An 18,807-nucleotide genomic window follows, 5' to 3' on the forward strand; every position below is an offset into this window, starting at 1 on the left:
TTAAATTTCTCGATGATGTGAAAATATTGCAAGGAAAAATGTTCAACAGCTGAGTCAAGGCTATCAATCCTTAGCTCATGAGTGTGCTCTTTCATAGAGGAGACTTTTCTCAGCTTCTACAGAGAGCACAGCCCTGAGCAGGCAGTGGGTGACTTGAACCTGAGACCTGGGGCTGGGACCTGCTTCTGCTATCAGCTGCTGTGTGACCCTCCATGATGGGTTTTCCTTTTAACTTTATAATGGCATAAAATGAACCTCCTGTGTGAGGCTGGAAAAAGCTCATTATAGCTGCTCTCTGTTGGAAAAGGGATGCAGCAGCCATGGCCTGAGGTGGGTTCCTGCTGCTGGGGGGCGTTGCTCACTGCAGCCCTGAAAAGCCTCTGCTCAGTAGCCTGAGCATGGAAAAAATGAGCTGGTCAAAATTTATCATTGAGGTGACAGCTGGCAAGAGTCATAGCAATTCTTTTGTAGCCTGCACCCACAGCATGAGTGGTTCTCCTGTGTGTGAACCCCTCGAGGAGCTGCCATTTCTGCTGTCACACTCAGCTTCCATCTCCTCAGGGCCAGCCTGGGAAGCCTGGCTTGGATTTGGCCTCCAGCATTCCAGTAGCAGAGTGTAACCACCCTTCACACACTGAACTTACTCCTTAATTACGAGCTGTCAGTTGTTATCAGCCCTTTGCTACCTCCTTTAGTACCAGGGAGGCTGCCCGGACACTCCCGAAGTGAGCCCAGTTCATGGGTTAAATAGAGAGATTCTGCTGGGTCTCTCGCTCTGTTCAGCTTCTGCAGATCCTGATAATCCTCCCCTGATTTTAAAGCACGGGCACTTTTTTAAGGGGGTTTGTTGTTGTGAGGGAGACTGTTAAAATTGGAAGTAAATGCAGCAGGCTGTGCATGAGCCTTCAGACAGCCTGGAGCAACGGCTCAGAGGTGGACCTGACTCATCTCAGCAGGATATTGACTCTGCAGCATAATTATGATGCTTTGAGAACCTGATTTTAAAATAATTGAGGTATAAAATTATGCGCCTGGCTCTCACAGTTACTACAGCTCCGGGTATAAATTGAATAAGGGGCTGTGCAAATGTGCCACTTGGCTATAGCAGGAGCAGCAGCGAGTCTGGAAATGTCCTGCGTCACCGCTGCTCGCCTCTTGCTGGGAAACCAGCTGCAGGCTGAGGTTTGCAAACAGCCTCTGGATCTTCCAGTTGTGCAGTCACAGGGGTTTGGCAAATCCATGGAAAGTCTAGCTTGGTGTAGCCAAAATCCACTGGAGAAAAAAAAAATCCCATGCTGTTTGCTAATCCCAGGACGTGGAGCAGCTCAAACACCTCTGGCTGCTTCCAGCAATGGGCTGGGTGCAGACAGTGCTGTGGACACAGCTGGGGTTTTGACACCTGCTCTCCAGAGCTGTGTGGTGGCTCCTCTGCTTCCAGAAGAGCTTTTCCCTCTCTCCCATCATTTCTGCAGACAAACTTCTGTGTTTTGTTTGGATAATACAATGAGTGGTCTTTGATTCCCTATGAAATCCCAGGATTTTGGAGGGAGGCCACTGTCCTCAGTGAGTTGTGTGAAAGGGCCATTTTGTCACCTCTGTCCCACCTGGAATGGTGTTCCCCCTGATCTGAATTTGGTCAAATCCCATGGTTTTATTTCATGGTTTGATACCTGGGCTCCACTGTTCCTGAAAGGGTAAGAACAGGTTATTTTCAACTCAATAATTTCCTTTTTTTTGCTAGTCTGGCTAAAAACCAGGCAGACAAGTCATGTTTGTTCTCTTTGTGCCTCCTTCAGTGTCAGGCTGCTGATCCCAGGTGCCTTTCCCTTGGTTTGAGGTTGGGGTTTGCTCTGTGGTGTTGCCCAGTTGTTTCCAGGGCTGTTTTCTACCCAGCTTTCAGGGCCTGGCTGCAGTAGCTGGAGTGGGTCACTTCCAATGGGCACTGTGGGCTGAGCCCAAATGCTGCCTTTTAATCACTGAGCACAGGGAAGGAGAAACCTGAAGGAGGGTTCATGCTGAACCCAGTGCTGTGACCAGACAGGCTCCACATGCCAAGGCTGCTGCTGTGCCTGCTTGGGACCAAAATGTTGGGATTTTTAGTCTGTAATAAAATAAACCCTCTTGGGTCTCAGCCATCTGAATTATTACCTGACTGGCACTTCATTATAAACACATTTTTTCCATGTTGATACTGGTTTCTTGCCATTTTACTGCCTTTTGGGTTCTATTTTTTGTTTTATTCATCTCTTCCAATCAATAGAAATATCCTGCTTTTAGCAAGCAGCGAGGACAGATATGACTGATGTCCTTATGATGGAGCAGAATCACTTTCAGAGCATTTGGGGAACAAGGGGAGAAGCTTTTAAATCTAATTTTCAAAGCTTTCTAAAACACAATAAACTGCTCCAGATGTGTAGCTGAGTCTCCCACAGCCATTAGCTCCAAGAGTTGGGATCCTGGAATTGCACCATTGCAGATCTGGTCCTTGAGATCCATCCTGAGGTGGTAACTGTTGTTCCTTGCCATGGCACTAATTAAAAACCACTTAATGAGATTACCTTCACCTGTTCTGGAGGATTAGTTTGATGAAGGAAATCCTGTATATGCATGTGGATGCACACACTTCTGTGCAGAGCTCAGCAGTGTAGGCAAGCAGAGTTTTCCCAGAATTATTCTCTACAGGCTTTGCCATAGCACAGACATTTTTATCCTCCCCTCCACAGGCACAGATTGCTCTGACAGCAATAAAATGCGGCAAAGAATTGAATTTGGAAATAAATTGTTCAGATGATGCAGCACCAGACGGATCACTATTGCAGAAGAGTCGGTCCGGGGTGGATTTGCTTTAGTGCCAGACTGGAAATGTGGCAGTCACAGGGGAGGCGAGCTGGGGGCACCGTGGCACGGGGCTGGGTGTCCCCTGGGGCTGGGTGACCCCTGGGCAGTGTCCCTGGGCAGTGTCCCCTGGGCAATGTCCCCTGGGGCAGTGTCCCCGGGCAGTGTCCCCGCGTGTGCTCAGCACTGGGGCAGCTCTGGCAGAGACGTCGCAGTAAACCTGGGTTATAAACACTGAATGTTGTCCCTGGTTGCTCTGTGACCATGGGCACGCGTTTGAGCCTCTCTAAACCTCGTAAAAGGTTGGTGAAGTGTTGTGCAAACACCGACTGGCACTAAGGGCTGTTGATAGCCGTGCGGTTTCCTGATTCCCACACCGTGGTTTAATCCACAAGATAAATTGGTTGGGTTTATTCTGTTGGGTGTTTTCACCAGTCACAGGACTTGGGGCTGGTTTGGCTCCAGCAGCTCTCTCTGAAGACATCCAATGAGCAGGCACAGCAGAAAGGTGGATTTTGGTGACAAGAAGGAGCCAAGTGAATGGTTTGTGTGCTGTGAGAGCCATCACCTGATCCTGCCCAGGCTGACTTGAGCTGATAACTGACTTTGCTTCTTGTGTCCTCTTCTCCTCACCAGTCATCTTTTATTTCCCCCTTCCTTACATAAAGTTATTGTCTTTATCCACAGTCCCTAGGGGGGTATTAAAGGTATTTGAGAAGTTCCTGCTTTGACCTGTGGTGTAGATTCCCTGAATTCTTAACTAGAATTCTGTTACAGTGCCTTGAGGTGGGGTACAACGGGATTTTTTTCTGTTGCAGTTTGATCTTTGACTGTATTCTCATGCAGTGGGAGTGTAAAAATGAGCCTGACATTGACAGAAGTGACAGGAGGATCTTGCCAGCAGACTCTTTTGGAGGTGCAAAAAGAAAGGGTCCTACCAAGACTATAATTCAGAATAAAGCAGGGAAGAAAATACATTTCTGCTGTCTTTATTCTTAGAATCCAAAGGTCTTTCTTCATCGTACTGTTACTGAGGGCTGAGGAACTTAAATTATTGCCCTTTCTTGCTGCTAAATGAATTGGAGAGGATAAAACCTGATGCTTTTGAGAGGATGCATCTCTGGTGTGTTGCTGACACTGGAGACTCTGGGCAGCAGCAGATTTGCCTATTCATTTGGAGCTTTTGTCACATCTCTTCTGTGGAGATGCTGTTGCATATGAAAGTCTGATTGATCTTATGGCAAAGGTCAGGAGAGCTTTGATGGTATCCCCTGAAGCAAATCAAAATTCTTCTGAAAGATTCTGTTCAATTTGATATCAAAGGTCTGGTAGCACTCCAGAGATTCTTCTCTCTGCTATTATGCTTAGAGCTATTACAAAAATTAATGTTTGCTTGTTGTTGGAGGTTTTTTTTTTTCCTAAATAGGATGTTCTGCCATAAGAATGGAAAATAACCACTTCTCTCTTTCCTCCCTCCTCCTTTCTGTCTGTTTCAGAGATCCTCGATGCATTTCCTTGCCATTATTTAAGGAGCCTTTACTAAAAGCTTTTGGATTGTGTTTCTGAGCAGACAAGAGATTTCTGTATCCAAAATGCTCATAAAGGAATATCGCATTCCTCTTCCGATGAGCGTGGAAGAATATCGCATCGCCCAGCTCTACATGATCCAGGTCAGGAACATTCTGCTCCCTGCAGGGCTCTGGGGGGGGGGGGGGTGGGGGACAATTCCTGCAGGATTGGAAGTTTTAAATTTGGGTTTTGCTGTTTGCTTATAAAGGAGTAGCGGGGAAAGTGACACAAACTTTGATTTCTGAGTTGCTTCCTCTTCTGCTTAAATTGGAGAACTCTGTCTGACCTGCTGGGGAAACAAGAACATGTTCCTGTGGAAACACTCAGCCCAAGTGTGTGGGTACCTACTGGAAAGGGAACAAGCTGTAGGGCATAAACAGGCTCTGCTTCCCAGCTGGGTGGTGGTTACTGGTTGTGCCAATTCCAGTTGCAAACCAAATTCTGTTCTTTTCTTGGGAAGCAACAGTCTAATATAAACTTGAGAGGGTAAACCAAAGGCATAATTTGGAATTAAGGGAGGGGGAAAAAAAGAAATGTAATCTGTGTTCATGTACCACAATGAAACAGATACTAATCAGTTTAGGCCCAAAATGTAGATTATTTTTAATAGGCTTCTGAATACTGATGGGAATTTTTGCAGAATTCCCTGTCTGCAGTAAAGCAGTTAATTAAAATGTTGGGTTTTTGTAACTGAAGTCCTCTGTGCCCATAGTCTCACAATGTTTGAAATCCAACCAGGAGCAGTTATAAAAGGAAATGAAACTGAAGTGTTATTTCATTGTCCCACACTTTAAATAAAATGTAATTTTGCTCATCCACACATCTAATATTGAGCTTGCAGGAGAACTCTGCTTTCTGAAGCAGTGCTAGAAAAATCTGCTTTGGTTTAAAACCTAAAATAAGGGAGAAAAGCAAACCCTCCAAACCAAAGCAAAAGCACAACCCCCATTTCTCTCCTGGCCACCCAGCTGTGTTCCCTAAGGATTCATGCACTTGGGCTTGACTGTTAAAAGAATGCATGGTGTGTATATATAATGGTAATAATGGTCAAATTCCATTTTCTGACACAAATGTGTCATCTATGTGTATTTAACCTAAATCTTGGCATAAACAGGTAAACATTTTCCTTAGGTGGCTTCATTTTTCTGTACCTTTTCCTGATGCTGTAGCTGCTTTGAATATTGGTGTAATTGTTTTGTTAACAGCTTTGTCTTCCTAATTTGTCTCAGCTGCTTTGCATGAAGAGCTGGTGGATGGCAGCAGAGTATTATCTGTGCAGAACTTGTCAGTGAGCAGCAGAGCGTAGGGGAGAGTGATCTGATTAGGAAGGAGGAGCCCACCTGATTAAACAGAGGATGAATCCTTAATTGGGGAGTGTCTGTGGGGCCTCCTGGGAATTCTGGAGGACTTGGTCAGGGAGGTGGATTTGCTTTTTGATCTCAGAAGTTAAATTGCTGGTTTTAATTTTTCTTAATGCAGGACATTGGGTTCTGCTTTGTTACTTAACAGAGATTTTGGCCATATCTTAACGTCAAAAGGACACAAGAAGCCATAAGGGTTTCATGCAAGGGGAAGTTCACCAGCTTGAGAAACTACCTCTCCAAATTGCCATCCAGCCCTACTTTAATTTTCTACTGCATTGCCAGGCAGCAGAGTAAGGTTTCCTCTTAGCTCAGGTGTCAAGTCAGGTTTCTGGTCTCCCTCCACTCTCTTGGAGCAGGGGGCTAAGCTGGAAACACTTCATGGAGCCCAAGGTCTGGGGGAGCTGGAGGAGTGCATGACAAGCAGGGGACTTTGCTGTGTTACTTGTACAAGTAGCACAAGAGGAGAAGTTAGCTGTGCTTTTCCTTGAGAGTACTAGTTTCAACTCAAGTTTGAGATAAAGAAAAAGCAATAACAAAACAAAGACTGCTTAGGGTAGGGTTCATAGTTTGGTAACGATTTGCTTCAATTATTCCTGCAATTAGTGGAAAGATTCTTGCTGGCTTCAGTGTGAGTTCTTCCTAGACCAGGATATCAAATGTTTTCTCCAGTTTGATTTAAAAGTGGAGGTTTTGTCTTTGAGACAGGCAGTGGGGAGGGAGCAGTGGGGAGTGTGACTCTGTCCTTGTCAGAGAATGAGAAAGTGCTTCATGTCTATCTTCTTACTTTTCCTCTGGAACACCTGAAGAGGCCACAGGAGAAGTTCTGTGTGTTGAGCCCCCTTATGAGAACAAGCTGAGATATCTGTGCAAAGCAGCAGTGAAGAGGCATTTCTGAGAAATCTGTGGCTGAAATGCGGAACAGAATGTTTTGAAGTAGTTCCTGGGAAGAGGAACGATTCTTAAAGGCAAAAGGTTAATTTCTAAGACATTTGTCGTGTACGGAGTGGTGGTGTTACTGCTGGTGGCACCAGGCAGCCTGCTCCTGTGAGAAGCACTTCTCCAGCAGTGGGAAGGGCGATGTCACAATTGTTCCTCAAGGCTTTTAGGGAGCCTCAAGCATGTACCTGAAGTTGATCACTCGCTTCCTTCGAGCTCATGAGTGAAAATTCCCATTAAATTCCAAACCAGTTGGTACAAAGCTGCCTATTTTTTTTTTTTTAATCTTTTTGCCTAGATATACATTTTCCTAGATTTCAGCATTGTCCAAATTGAAGTTTTCCAGAAGGCCCTTTTCCCCTGAGCCCTGTGGTGGAAGTGATACCTCAAAGTCATGTGGGCAGGATGTTCAGACTCAGGCTGTAGTACTGTCATCACTTTTCAAAGCCATTTCCATATAGATTTTTTGCTCTGCAGTGGAAGGATCAATCATCTGTTTTCATGAGAGAACAATCCCTTCTCATTCATAGAAGTCTCAACAAAACTTTCCACCAGATTTGATGTAAGCAGCATCATGCCCAAATAGCAAAGGATCCTTCCATTAAATGGGAACAGGCTGTACTCGTATTTGCTGTGTTTACTGCATGGGAGAATTAAAATTGTGCAGTATATAATCCACATCTCTCTTGCTTCTCTGCGCCACTGGGCAGGCAAGACGTGCAATAAATCATTGTGTGCATGCCTGTGTTGCTCTGTAATTCCTCTTATAACTACAAGTTCTCCAGGCTGGTGTATAAAGCTGTGAAAACTGAGATGAGTGGCCTGCTGCTTTGCTTTTTAGTGGTTTTCTTCAATTTGAGGTGAGAGAGCAAAAAGTCTCCTAAGTTGCTTTCTGCTGGCTTCTGAAATATTATCTACAGTCAGTGGTTTCAGTACTTTAAGTAGCACTTAAATTCTTCCTTAAATAAGTTAATTTTACATTACAGCAAGGACTTAATGTACCCTCGACTTGCTTGAAGCCTAGCAGATCTGAATTGTTTTTCTCTATTAAATTTCAGACTTTCAATATCCTTCCAAGGGAAACCTCTCACGCAGCGTTGTCAGCGTCTCCAGGCTGGGAACCCTTGCTCCATCCAGAGCAGTTGGGTTTAGCTTTTCCATAGGCACAAGATCTTTTTGCATCATTGATGAGGTTTTGTCTCTTTTGAGGTCTAAATTAAAACATACTCACTTTTTTATATGAACTAAGAAGCAGCAATCTTCCTTCCTGCTGTGACCTGGTTTTATTCTGGTGCATAAAACAGGCAAAATATTACAAAACAGTGAAATTACTCTTTATACCTCTGTTAATGTAACTTTTCCCTGAAATCTGTGTGCACATTTAAAAGCCAGTCGTGCTTCCAAGGGTGAGGGTTTCTCAATGAACTCAGCCTGGAATTGAGTTGTCCATGGGACTGGGAGTGGTTTGATCTGGGAAGCTGCAGGCTGCTGTCCTAAAGTAAGGAGAGAGGAGGACCTGGAGATGAGCACTGGAATGAGTTCTGTGAAACACAAACCATTCATGGAGGGAACAGTTGTAACCATCTGTAGGGATTTGTTTCTTCCTGCAGAAGTTTTGAGCCAAGGACTCTGTCCTGGATGTCTTCTCAGACTCTGCACATCACATCTGAGGTGTGTGTGCTATTTCAGTCTCTGCGAGGTGAATCCTGTTGGGCACGAAGGGATCTGTGTTACACATTAGAGAGATCTTATTAAAGGGTCTCTTAATTCTTCCCCTCCTGAATCCTGCATATTTTGGTCTCAGCAGCAATCCTTTCCTGGAACACTGGCATCCTTTCCTTGTGTGTTCAGGCAACCTTCCTTTCTGTACACCTCCTCCTCCTCACCCCAGAAACAATGCACACATTAACGTAAAGTCTCTGTTTCATAAAAGCTTGAAATATGAGCCCTGAATGCATTTGTTAGGATGTTATTAGCCAAAGGTCAGTCCTTTTATCATCTTAATAACGTTCATTACTGTGCTTCCATATGCCATGAGATTCCGAGAGACCGCTGCCCTTCTGACCCTTTCATAAGACAAGAGAATTCCTCTTGTTATTAAAACTTATTTTTGTATCAGTGTGCACAGCTTTCTTGTCTGTTGTAAATAACTCTTGTCTTCATTTTGTCTACACAGATTTCTCTGGGTATTTGTGACCTTCCTCCAAAGATAGTGTGCTTTAAAAATATTCTTCTGCTGGACCTAGTGATTACCTTTTGAGGATAAAACTTATTTTAAGATGCAGCGTCATCCTTTTGAGTTAATAGCTTTAATACTTTGTCATTCGTCACTTCGAGGGTCCATGACTGGGAAAGGCCTCTGGCCCTGTTTGAGGCACTGCATGGAAGATAACCCATCTGCTCAGCACTGCCTGCTGAACTCAGGCAGAATCCTGGGAATTGAGGGCTTCTCTCATGTTTTAACATGAGCTTCTTCTCTACCATCCTCCAGGGCTTTGCATTTATTGCCTTCCCTGAAAAATCAAAGTGTGTTTCCAAGCATCTCCTGTCCTGACTGCTGATGGAGTATCCTGAGTCACTTTCCTCCTTTCTGGAGGATTATGGTTTGTCCATCATCTCAGTTTCCAGACACCTGCACTGTCCTATTTTTCCCGTTCATTTCCCTGTAGCTCTCAGGAAGCACCTTTGAGGACAGACTTAAAACTCTGCTTGTGCTGGTGGTAATTCTTGAGGCCCTGTCGTGATACCCAGGTGCAAAAGTTGTGTCCCTTAAACCCTCAGCTCCGCTTGGCAGTTGCCAGCAGGCTCAGCAGATGGTGAAGGATTGATTGAGTGGAGGAAAGCAAACTAACCCTTCATCTCTGGACACTGAAAAGTGGATGGCTGATTATTTTTGTTCTGCATGCAGATGCCTTGGCCATCTGCACAGACAGACATGTATGCTTCAGTTTTAAAGCAGGTGATGCTGCTGACAGCTCCAGGGACCCTGGAAGGCTCACAAGTCTAAAAGCAAAGCCTGGTTTGAAGCTTTTCCCCTGATTTCTGTGCTGCAGCGTTAAAACCTGTGGCTTCTGTATTCTCTCTTTTTCCTCTGGTTTTCATAACCTTTTCTTTGTTATTTTGAGGATTTGCATCCTTCCGGAGGAGGGAGAGTAAGGCACTTGCAGATGTTTAGTTTTGAGGATAAGGGTGGTACAGTTATGTTTGGTGGTACCACTCTTGGGGTCTCATTTGCACCCATACAGGTTATCGTTTGGGAAAACATACAGAAGGAGCAAACACCTTTTCTACGTTTATTTTTTTCTTGTTTTGTAGTCATTATCCTTGAATTCTTACATTGTCCGGGGTTCCATATCATGTTCCAAAATAGATTGATTTTAGGGTAGTGAACTTGATCTTGCCTTGACAGTTCATGTGCTCTCTTGCTCTTAACAAAGGTGAATGAAGCTGAGATAATGTTATAACACAAACAATTTTGAACTTCAGATTTGCACTGATTTTAATACAGGACACAGCACTGCCAATCCTACTGAACTGGCTTTCAAAACCCTTTATCCTTTTTTTTTTTTTTTTTATTCTTATGAAAGAAGGACAAAAATATTGACTGGGATTAGGTTCTCCTTTTTCAAATACCTGAAGGCAAGTGATGAATTAAGTATTAGGAAGACTATGGGGATTTCTTTAAGCCAGTCCTGTGGTATTTTAGCACACAGCTCATTGTTAGTGAACAATTGCATTGGGTTCCTGAAGTATCAGGGATGTAGTCAGAGGATTAGACTTGATCCAGAACAGCCCAAGTTGAAATTTTGTCTCTGACTCACAATATAGTAATGGGCAACTTGCTCTGCCTCCCTTTAAACCAGGGACAGTAATTGTCACAGACAGTGTCTGTGGAATAGTTAATGCAATGAAAAATCAGTTTAAAGACACAGAAGGAAATACTTAGAGTAGATGAAATACTGAGCTGGAAGTCTAGTAGACATTTTGAAAGATGAGGCATGTGGGGTAAACAAGTTTGAGGTATCTCCATAATAAAGTGATCCCTAATTCATGTGCCTCTGGCACATCCAGCCCTGACTCTAAAGGACTATGACTGGGTGTCTTTGTAAGGCAAAGTGATTAATGAGTGGCCATGAGAAAGGTTCTCTTAATGCTGTAAATTTTTTATGACTCTGCACAATTGATTGTCCCCAAAATATCCTGGTTTTGTACAAGCACCTTCATTAATATCGAGCCCTGATTCTAAATAATGCAGTGCTTACAACACTTGTACAAAGTGATGCTGTGCATGTTTCTGCTCCACCTTGACGCTCATAGCCTGGCCTGCCTTCAGCTTTTAGGGCTTTTTTTACAAAAAAATGTGTATTCCATTGCAAGCAAAGCAGCCAGCAGTGCTGGTGCTGCAGAGGCAGTGCAGGTAACGTGCCCATGCCTGGGTGAGAGAGGTCCCTTCCTCAGGGCCTCCTGCACTCCCAGCTTTGCTTGTGCAGCTCTACACGTGCCTCTCTCTGCCACAAAGACCCTTCTTGGTCTCCTTGTGTGCTGGATGTCCCCTTGGCAGCATTGAGGGTGGTTACAGGCTTGTCTGGTAGTCCAAATTCTTGCTTAGTAAACGTGAGGGAAGATTCCCCCCCATAAAATCCCTGCCACAGGCTGGAGTGATCAGGTGGCATCTCCCTGCAGAGCTGGGAAGGACCCAAAAGGGAACCCTCCTGGAAGTTGCAGCTGATCAGTGCTGGATTGGGAAAAGGGTAACTACTTCATGGTTACCAACAGAAGGTAACTACTTCATGGTTACTATCAGAATTATGTGCAGCTGGTGAGGCATCAGTGTTTGGGGACAGGGCAGTGCCTGGCTGGAATGAAGCACTGCATATTGCCCAGCCCATTGATCAAACCTGCAAGGGGGTGTTTAAAACAGCTGCTCTTTTGCCTTTATTAATGAAGCTGTTGATGAGGAACAGATTTCTTTCCCCTCTCCCCAGGGTTTCAGGTCATTCCCGTGTATTTGGAGCAGTGAGGCTCAAAGTGCTATTGTCAAGCCTTGTGTTCTGATCATTATCTTGTTGACTCAAACTAACCTTCCTTCCCGAAATAAGTATTGACATGGCCCTTTATGTTGTTTTTTTTTGTTTTTTTTTTTTATAGCACTAATTGGATTAAAGTAATTGTCACATGTGAAGGATACATGTTAGAGCACAAAGGGCACAGGGGAGGCTCAGCTGTGGGCACCATGGTTACTGGTGACATCACTGGTTTGCTCTTCCCAGCAAGGATTCAGTGCAGCTGAAGCCTGAGTGAGGATGGCCCAAATTGGGGGATTGCTGATGCAGCCCCTCCTGTTGCCATGGAAACACAGGACACAGTTTAAAGTTGCCTGCATGCATAACATGATGCTCATGGTATAAACAAAACCAGGGTCCTGTGGTGCCCACAGCTTCTGGAAGGGCAGGAATGGTGTTATGGCTAGAGTGGGGAATCCTGTTGTGGTTGGACTTGTTTTGACTTTACTGTGCACAGTGAGGCAGAGTGACCCTTGCTTTGAGGGACAAGAGCAAAACTCACAAGTCCCTTGCTGTCCTGAGCAGTTTTGTGGTTGAGGGACTGTCCAACTTGATGTCATTTTTTCTGATTGGAGCTTACAAAGTGCAGGCTCAAAAGTTCTGTTAAAACCATCCCTGGGATAACAGGATTCCCATAATTAAAGGTAAGCCCCTGCCTACCTTTAATAGAACCATTAAGATTGTTCTCAACAATCTTAAGAGAAGCTTCCCGGTTTGAGGACTGTTCTGCTATATTTTGGTAAAGGTCTCTACTCCAGCCCAGCAAAGAGCACTGTCACAAAATGGTTAGGGTGCTGAAATGGGGATTCAAAGATCTGGGTACTGGATGTAGCCCTGCCAGCAGCTCTGTGTCTTCAGGTTACTTTCTTCAAAATGGTGCTCTTTTGTTGATTCCATGATCTTTAATGTGAGGGGACTCAGCTGTTCTGACTGGAGCACAAAAACCTCTGACAGCCAGAAGTTGTGTGTGCTGTTGTACTTCAGCACTCTCCTGCATAAGTAACAGTAGGGGTGATTTTTATTTTTAATTTAGCTCCTGAAATTTCCTGTTTGCTGTTAGAACATTGTGCATTGATAAAATTATGTTGGTTTAGATGTTCTGCATCTTGGCTTCTCTAAGAGTGGAATAGTTCCATCTCCTCTGCTCCCTTCTTTCACTTGGAACAAAGCTTTTTGCTCAGGTATTGCCCTGCTTATGGTGATACGATTTTAATTGGGTGTTTCAGGTCTTTGACACACACATATAAAGAAAAGAAAAGTTGTAAAGTATGAAACTGTGGTACTTTTAGGATAACCCAGCATTTTGTTTTCATAGGTGGGTTTTGGTTACCTGCAGTAAATAGTGACCATGAACAGGGCCTGGTCTATCAGGTATCTGCATCAGCAGGCAGAAGGTTGCTGGTGGTGAAAGCAGATTGCTGGTAATGAATTAGGTGTCAGCTCAAATGCTCCTGAAGGAGTGGTTAACAGAAGCCAGAGCTGAGTCATTCCGCAGCACAGGCGGCTGGAGGCAGAGCGGATAGCCCTGAGCAGGCACACCCTCCCTGGGCATGAGACCCGTGTGCAGCAGTCCTGTGCTGGGAAAACCCGTTCAGAATAGACCAAGCATTCCTTCCAGGACCTTCTGGTGTTTCCCAGTGTGCCCATCATTGGCTTTCTGGTGTTTGGTGCTGTTTGATTCCAGCAGTTATGGCTGGAATGTGCTGTCGTATTTTGTGCTGGTTTGTTTGTGGTTTGTTTGACTGCTGATACTGCCACAATAAGCCAAATTACATGGCTGAGACTAACAGGCTGCTTGTCTCATAACCTCTCCCAGCTTTTCTATTAAAGTTTACAGCCTGCAAGGTCCCAGCCACAGTGGCACTGGTACCTCCTCAGTACCTGGTGCCTGCAGCTGGGACTGAGGATGGCTGGTGGGCAGCTGCTGGAGCATAGCAAGGAAGGCTCTTGGTGGTGGGAAGAAGACACCACTTTGGAAAATCAATTGTAAGAGTGAAATATCCCTCAGCCTAAATAATGTTCAACTGGAGATAGTTGGGAATATTTTTCCCTCAATGGAAGAGATTGAAAGAGTTTATTCCTCTCTCCCAGCCTAAATTTGTTTATACCTTGGGTGCCTTTGCGCTTCCTTTCTAGAACAGAACAGGTCTGGTTGGTGAAAACAGGGCTTAAGAGCTCTCCAATGATGACAGGAGTCATCTTCCTGAGCAGCTTCAGGCATTTTTGTGGTCTGATGGATTGTATGAGGCACTTCATGCTTTCTCTGATTCCCAAAGGAAGGGTCTGTTTCTGGGGACTTAATTGGTGTTTGTGGTAGCCTTAGCATCCAAAACAAAAAAAAAAATAGTAATTGGTCATAAAGAATGTTTTCTCAGCCTCCCTTGCCACAACAATATGAGCAAGTATGTTAGCAGGGTCCTCTGGGGATATTTGCTGTCATGTTCTTGTTCTGTGGTTACAGAGATGTCTTTGCTGTCCTTGTTAACTGAAACCATCAGCAAGCTGGAAACTTCTCATATCCCTATCTGTGTCTAAGTGGGCTAAAAAAACCCTGAGAGTTCAGTGTTATTTTAATGCATTCTCCCAGAAGAGTTTTGTCCAGACTATCAAAAAACCCCCTTTCCAAATGGGAGCTGGAGGAAAAAAACACCCCCCAAAAATCTTCTGGTTATTGTTTCCAAACAATGATTTGTGTCTTCTGTACCCGTGGATGATAGGTCTGTCAAGCATGGTGCTGTCAGTCTTCATAATTGGAGTAATCTCAGATCAGAACTCTCGTGGGTCCTGTGTGACTGCACTGCTGAAGGGAAGTAAGAACAACATCAGGAAGCTAAAGCATCCCAACCTTTTGTAAGCACTGTCTCACTTACTTAGATTGAGAGCTTGTACTGTGAACAATAATCAGTGGTAAACAAGGTGAGAGTGTAGTTATAATCTATTTTTGAAAGCTAGAACATGCCTGGATCACCCATTATCACCATGCTGCCTACCCTGTCCTTACTGTTCTCTGCAGGACCATTGCAGTGCTCAGAGTAGTTACAATAAAAACAGACACCTTGAGGAGAAGCTAAACCAGCTGAGCTCTTTGCAGTGCTGCTGTTGGCTTTGCAGAGCTTCTCTGCTTGTAGACCTGAGCCTGTGAGCAGCCTGGGCTGGATTCCAGGGCAGGAACACAAGGAAGACTCTGGATTAGATTAATATTCTTCTTGGTGTTCTGAGTTGGTTGATGGGGCTGTTTTTCTTTAATTCCCTAAAAGCAAAACATTACAAGGCAATCTTAATTTACACAGCCTGACCTGTGTATGTCTCCAGCTGAATCAAAAAGCCACATCCTTAACTGTTTGATCCAGCATTATGCATTCCTGCTCTAGGAATGCTGTTCCTTCAGCTGTGCTGAGACTCCGTGGGCTGTGAAGGTTTCTGTTGCCATCAACCATCATTCCTTTATGGAACTGTGTCCCACTGGAAAAACAAACAAATTGCATTGAGTCACCTGGTTCTGTTCACCTGGGGCAGGTCATTTGCTGGACTAAGGCTTTGCACAAAAGGTTTGCTCTGGCTGGGAGACACATTTCTAAATGGGAAAGGAGATGGGAGATCTGAGAACTGATGAACCTGCCTGTGGAAGGCTCTGTTTACAGCTGTTTGTCTGCTGTTGAGAAGGGCAGATGATAAATGGGTTAGGTTGGCCCAGTGGTTCAGTGATATTCATGGGAATTATTCATCTGTGATTGTTGTGCTGAGGTCATGCGCTGTGTCCCATGCTATGCTGCTGTGCCAAGAGATTTATTTTAATAGAAGCCTTTAAGTAACTGGCATTCTTGCTAATCATGGTGCATCTGCTTTCTCTGGGTTCCCTGTTATGAGTAATTTAATGCTATTACTTTAGCTAGAAGGGATCTGTGTCACCATCTGTCCTGAAAAGCTATTGATGGGGCTGTGGGGAACATGGAGTGTCATCAGCAGGAGAGAGGGGCTTGGAAAGGGATGACTGGATTTCCTAATGTAATACAATATAAGATGGTTTACTGTGATTATGGTTGGTTAACCTGCATATAAAGGCTGTCAGCTACTCTTTGATTTTGCTGGGGACCATTCCTCAGGTATTTATAGAGGGGGAAGATGCTGTGTCAGTACTAAGTAGCAATGACCCAGGTAATCTGCTAAATAAAGTCTCTACTTCTCTCTGAAACCTCTGAGACTGACCCTCAAGTGCCTGCACATCACCTCCAGCAGTTATTCCTTGGAGAGGGCCTGCCACACACTTCTCAAGCCAAATGTTTTCCTGATTGAGGGTTATTTTTTAATTGTTGTTTACAGACCACTTCCTTGTGACAAGCCCTCTCCAGGCTGTAGGCCAGGCACAGTAGGCATGAAGAGGCTGCATGGCTGCAGAGCAAATTGCTCTTCACTCCCACAAGTGCTTCACTTTCACAGCACCACTTATGCCCAGAGTACCATCCTGCTCTCTCAAGTGCATGTGGCTAAAGTCTTTATTTTTATTATATGAGAAACGTATTTTCTCTTTGTCTTTCTGATTGGTCAGTAACTGCTCTGTTCACCATCTCTCCTGACTCTTGGCCCTTCCTTACTTCACTGCAGCTCGTTGTCTTCTCAACCAGCCAGCTGCTAAGTGAGAGAGCCTGGAGGGCTGGGAAGCAGCTTTGTGTGGGTTTATCCTGGGGAGTTTCTCTTTGATCATACTATCCTTCCCAGCACAGTGTGCTGTGTTATGAGTATAAATTTGGCCTGACTCAAAAGTTCTGGCTCTAAAGATAGTTTGGGATATAATCTTTGATTTTTTTTTTTTGTCAGCAGAGCTACAGCTCTTATTTCACATTCATCCGAGAAAATGGTTTTGTCATATGTAGATAAGTGACAAGTAGGAGGGATGTGAAGGGGCAAAATTTGCTTAGGGTTTGTAACTGGGTGACAAAGGCTGTGGGCTGCAGTTGGTCCTCTGCAAAGGCTGGAGGAGGAAGCACACCCTGCTCCCAGAATAGGGTTTGCAGTCTGCTGCAGCTGCATAGAAGTGAATAAAATAACCACAATTCAGAAGTAGGACGTGAACTGACTTCCACCAAGAGCCTCAGTGAACTTGGTTTTTCCTTCCTGCCTTCTCTCCCAGTGAGCTGGGACAATGACACTGTGTCACCCTCGCCTCTCCCACTGTCCGAGCGTCACCAGTTCCAGGTTGGCTGGAGAAGCTGCTGATGGAATTATTCATGTACAGCAAAAATTGGCCAGTTGTGGGTTCTTCAGGGTTCCAGCTGTAGGGTGAGAATCAGGCAGCTCATCTCCATGCAGAGAAGTTTTTGCTGAAACTGGCTGAACGGGATAAAATGAAATGGGGAATGGCAGTGTTAGTGAGTAAAACCCCTCAGTGGATTTTGGTCCCAAATGAGGACTTGCAGAATTGCCTGGAATTGCTGTAACTGTGCAATGTTAGAAGGGAGTTTTGAATAACTTGGCATGAAGAAAACCCATCTTCCCTCTGCTTACGATTTCTATGTGCTTCTGCCATATAATAAAACTCTAAATCTCTGTAATTTTTATCAACTGTTCAGAGCAGATGCTGTGCAGTTATTCTGTCTGACACTTCCACTGTGCTGGCTGGGTTACTGCCTTTTCTGAGACCTTTGAATTAACCAGATTTTGGGGTCATCAAGATTATTTAATGTTATTGGCATAAATATTTGGACAGGACTTGGTCAGTGCTTATATAAGAACTGAAAGACAGTAGTTTGTTAGAAGAGGATGTGTGCTTTAATGAACTGCCAGCTGAGTGTTAGAAATAAACTGTAACAAAACACTTTTCTGTTTTTCTGTTTTTTTTTTTTTTTCTATTGCAGTTTGTGGGGCAGGAAAAAAGTTATTATTTAGATTGTCAGTTATTTAGGTTTGTCAGTTACGGCTATTTAAATTTAAAATCACTGGAGAGGTCTTTATAAACAGGGCTATTTACTTCTAAGCAGCTCTGTTGGCTTAACATCCTGTCCTCAAAAGATAAGAAGTTGATCTCTTGCATCTTATTAATAATTTTCTGTTAAACCATGTTATCCTTTGAATTGTTTGTATGCCAAAAATGAGGAGTTGTTATTGTGTTACATTTCACAGTTGATTCTTGGTATAAAATTCCTTTTTTGCCCCCTTAATTTCCAAAGTACTGCGCTTTCAAATACAAACAATAATCTCAAAATGCTAACAGAATGAATCTGTTGTTTGGAAATGATGAAGGTTATACATCATCCAATCTGCTGAAATGTGTGAGAAATTAATAAATATTTGCTTTGCCTCTAGCTCATCTTAGAAGCACTGAAATTAGTATTTTTTTATTGAGGGAATTTTTGCCAGGTTTTCACTGAAGGACAGTCCTACAAATAAGCCAAAATGCGGAGGCTGCCAGGGGGTGCAGTGATCATTCTGGCAAACTTGGGTTGTTTCTTCTAAATATCTTAATTAGCAGAGCTAAGTCTCCAAGCTGTTCTTGGAGAGCTGCTGCTGGGCCAGATCACATGCAACAAACCCTCAAATCCTGTGGGAGTAGGTCACAGAAAAATCTTTATCACTGTGATCACGGAATCACTGAGGTGGGAAAGGACCTCTGAGATCATCAGTCCAACCTGTGAGCGATTCCCAGCTTGCCAACAGAGCACTGAGTGCCACATGCAGTCATTTCTTGAGCACCTCCAGGGCTGGGGGCTCCAATGCCTGACCCCTTTCCAGTGAAGAAATGTTTCCTGGTGTCCAGCCTGAGGTGCTGCTGCAGCAGGAGCGTGTGAGATTCTTCACACCGACACGTCGCCACGGGGCTGTGCCAGGTTGGACAAACTCCCCTTGGCTGTGTCCCCTTTGCTGGTGCAAAAGGGTTTTGTGCTGTTGGGTGGCTCAGAGCTGGAGCCAAGGGTGGGGGTGTGATGTGTGACCTGCTCCAGGAACAGGAGTTGAGGTGTCATTACATCTCTATTCAAACTGAGCATCCAAATGGAAATTGGCATGGGCTCCTGAATAAATCAAATCTCTTTGTTGGCCAGGTGAAT

At 44.3% G+C, this 18,807-nt stretch overlaps 1 protein-coding gene across 9 annotated transcripts in view; it reads left to right on the forward strand.

Annotated features, from left to right (window-relative positions):
- PITPNM2 (phosphatidylinositol transfer protein membrane associated 2) overlaps positions 1-18,807 on the forward strand; it is a 125,732-nt gene that overhangs the window by 57,272 nt on the left and 49,653 nt on the right. For all 9 annotated transcript variants that reach the window (XM_053959311.1, XM_053959317.1, XM_053959312.1 and 6 more), the window contains one exon: positions 4,332-4,505. In XM_053959311.1, coding sequence (XP_053815286.1) covers positions 4,428-4,505 — 78 coding nt within the window. In that variant the 5' untranslated portion in view covers positions 4,332-4,427. The remainder of the gene's footprint in view (positions 1-4,331; positions 4,506-18,807) is intronic.

The sequence above is a fragment of the Vidua chalybeata genome, chromosome 18 (genome assembly GCF_026979565.1).
Source record: "Vidua chalybeata isolate OUT-0048 chromosome 18, bVidCha1 merged haplotype, whole genome shotgun sequence".
Classification (NCBI taxonomy): Eukaryota; Metazoa; Chordata; class Aves; order Passeriformes; family Viduidae; genus Vidua; species Vidua chalybeata.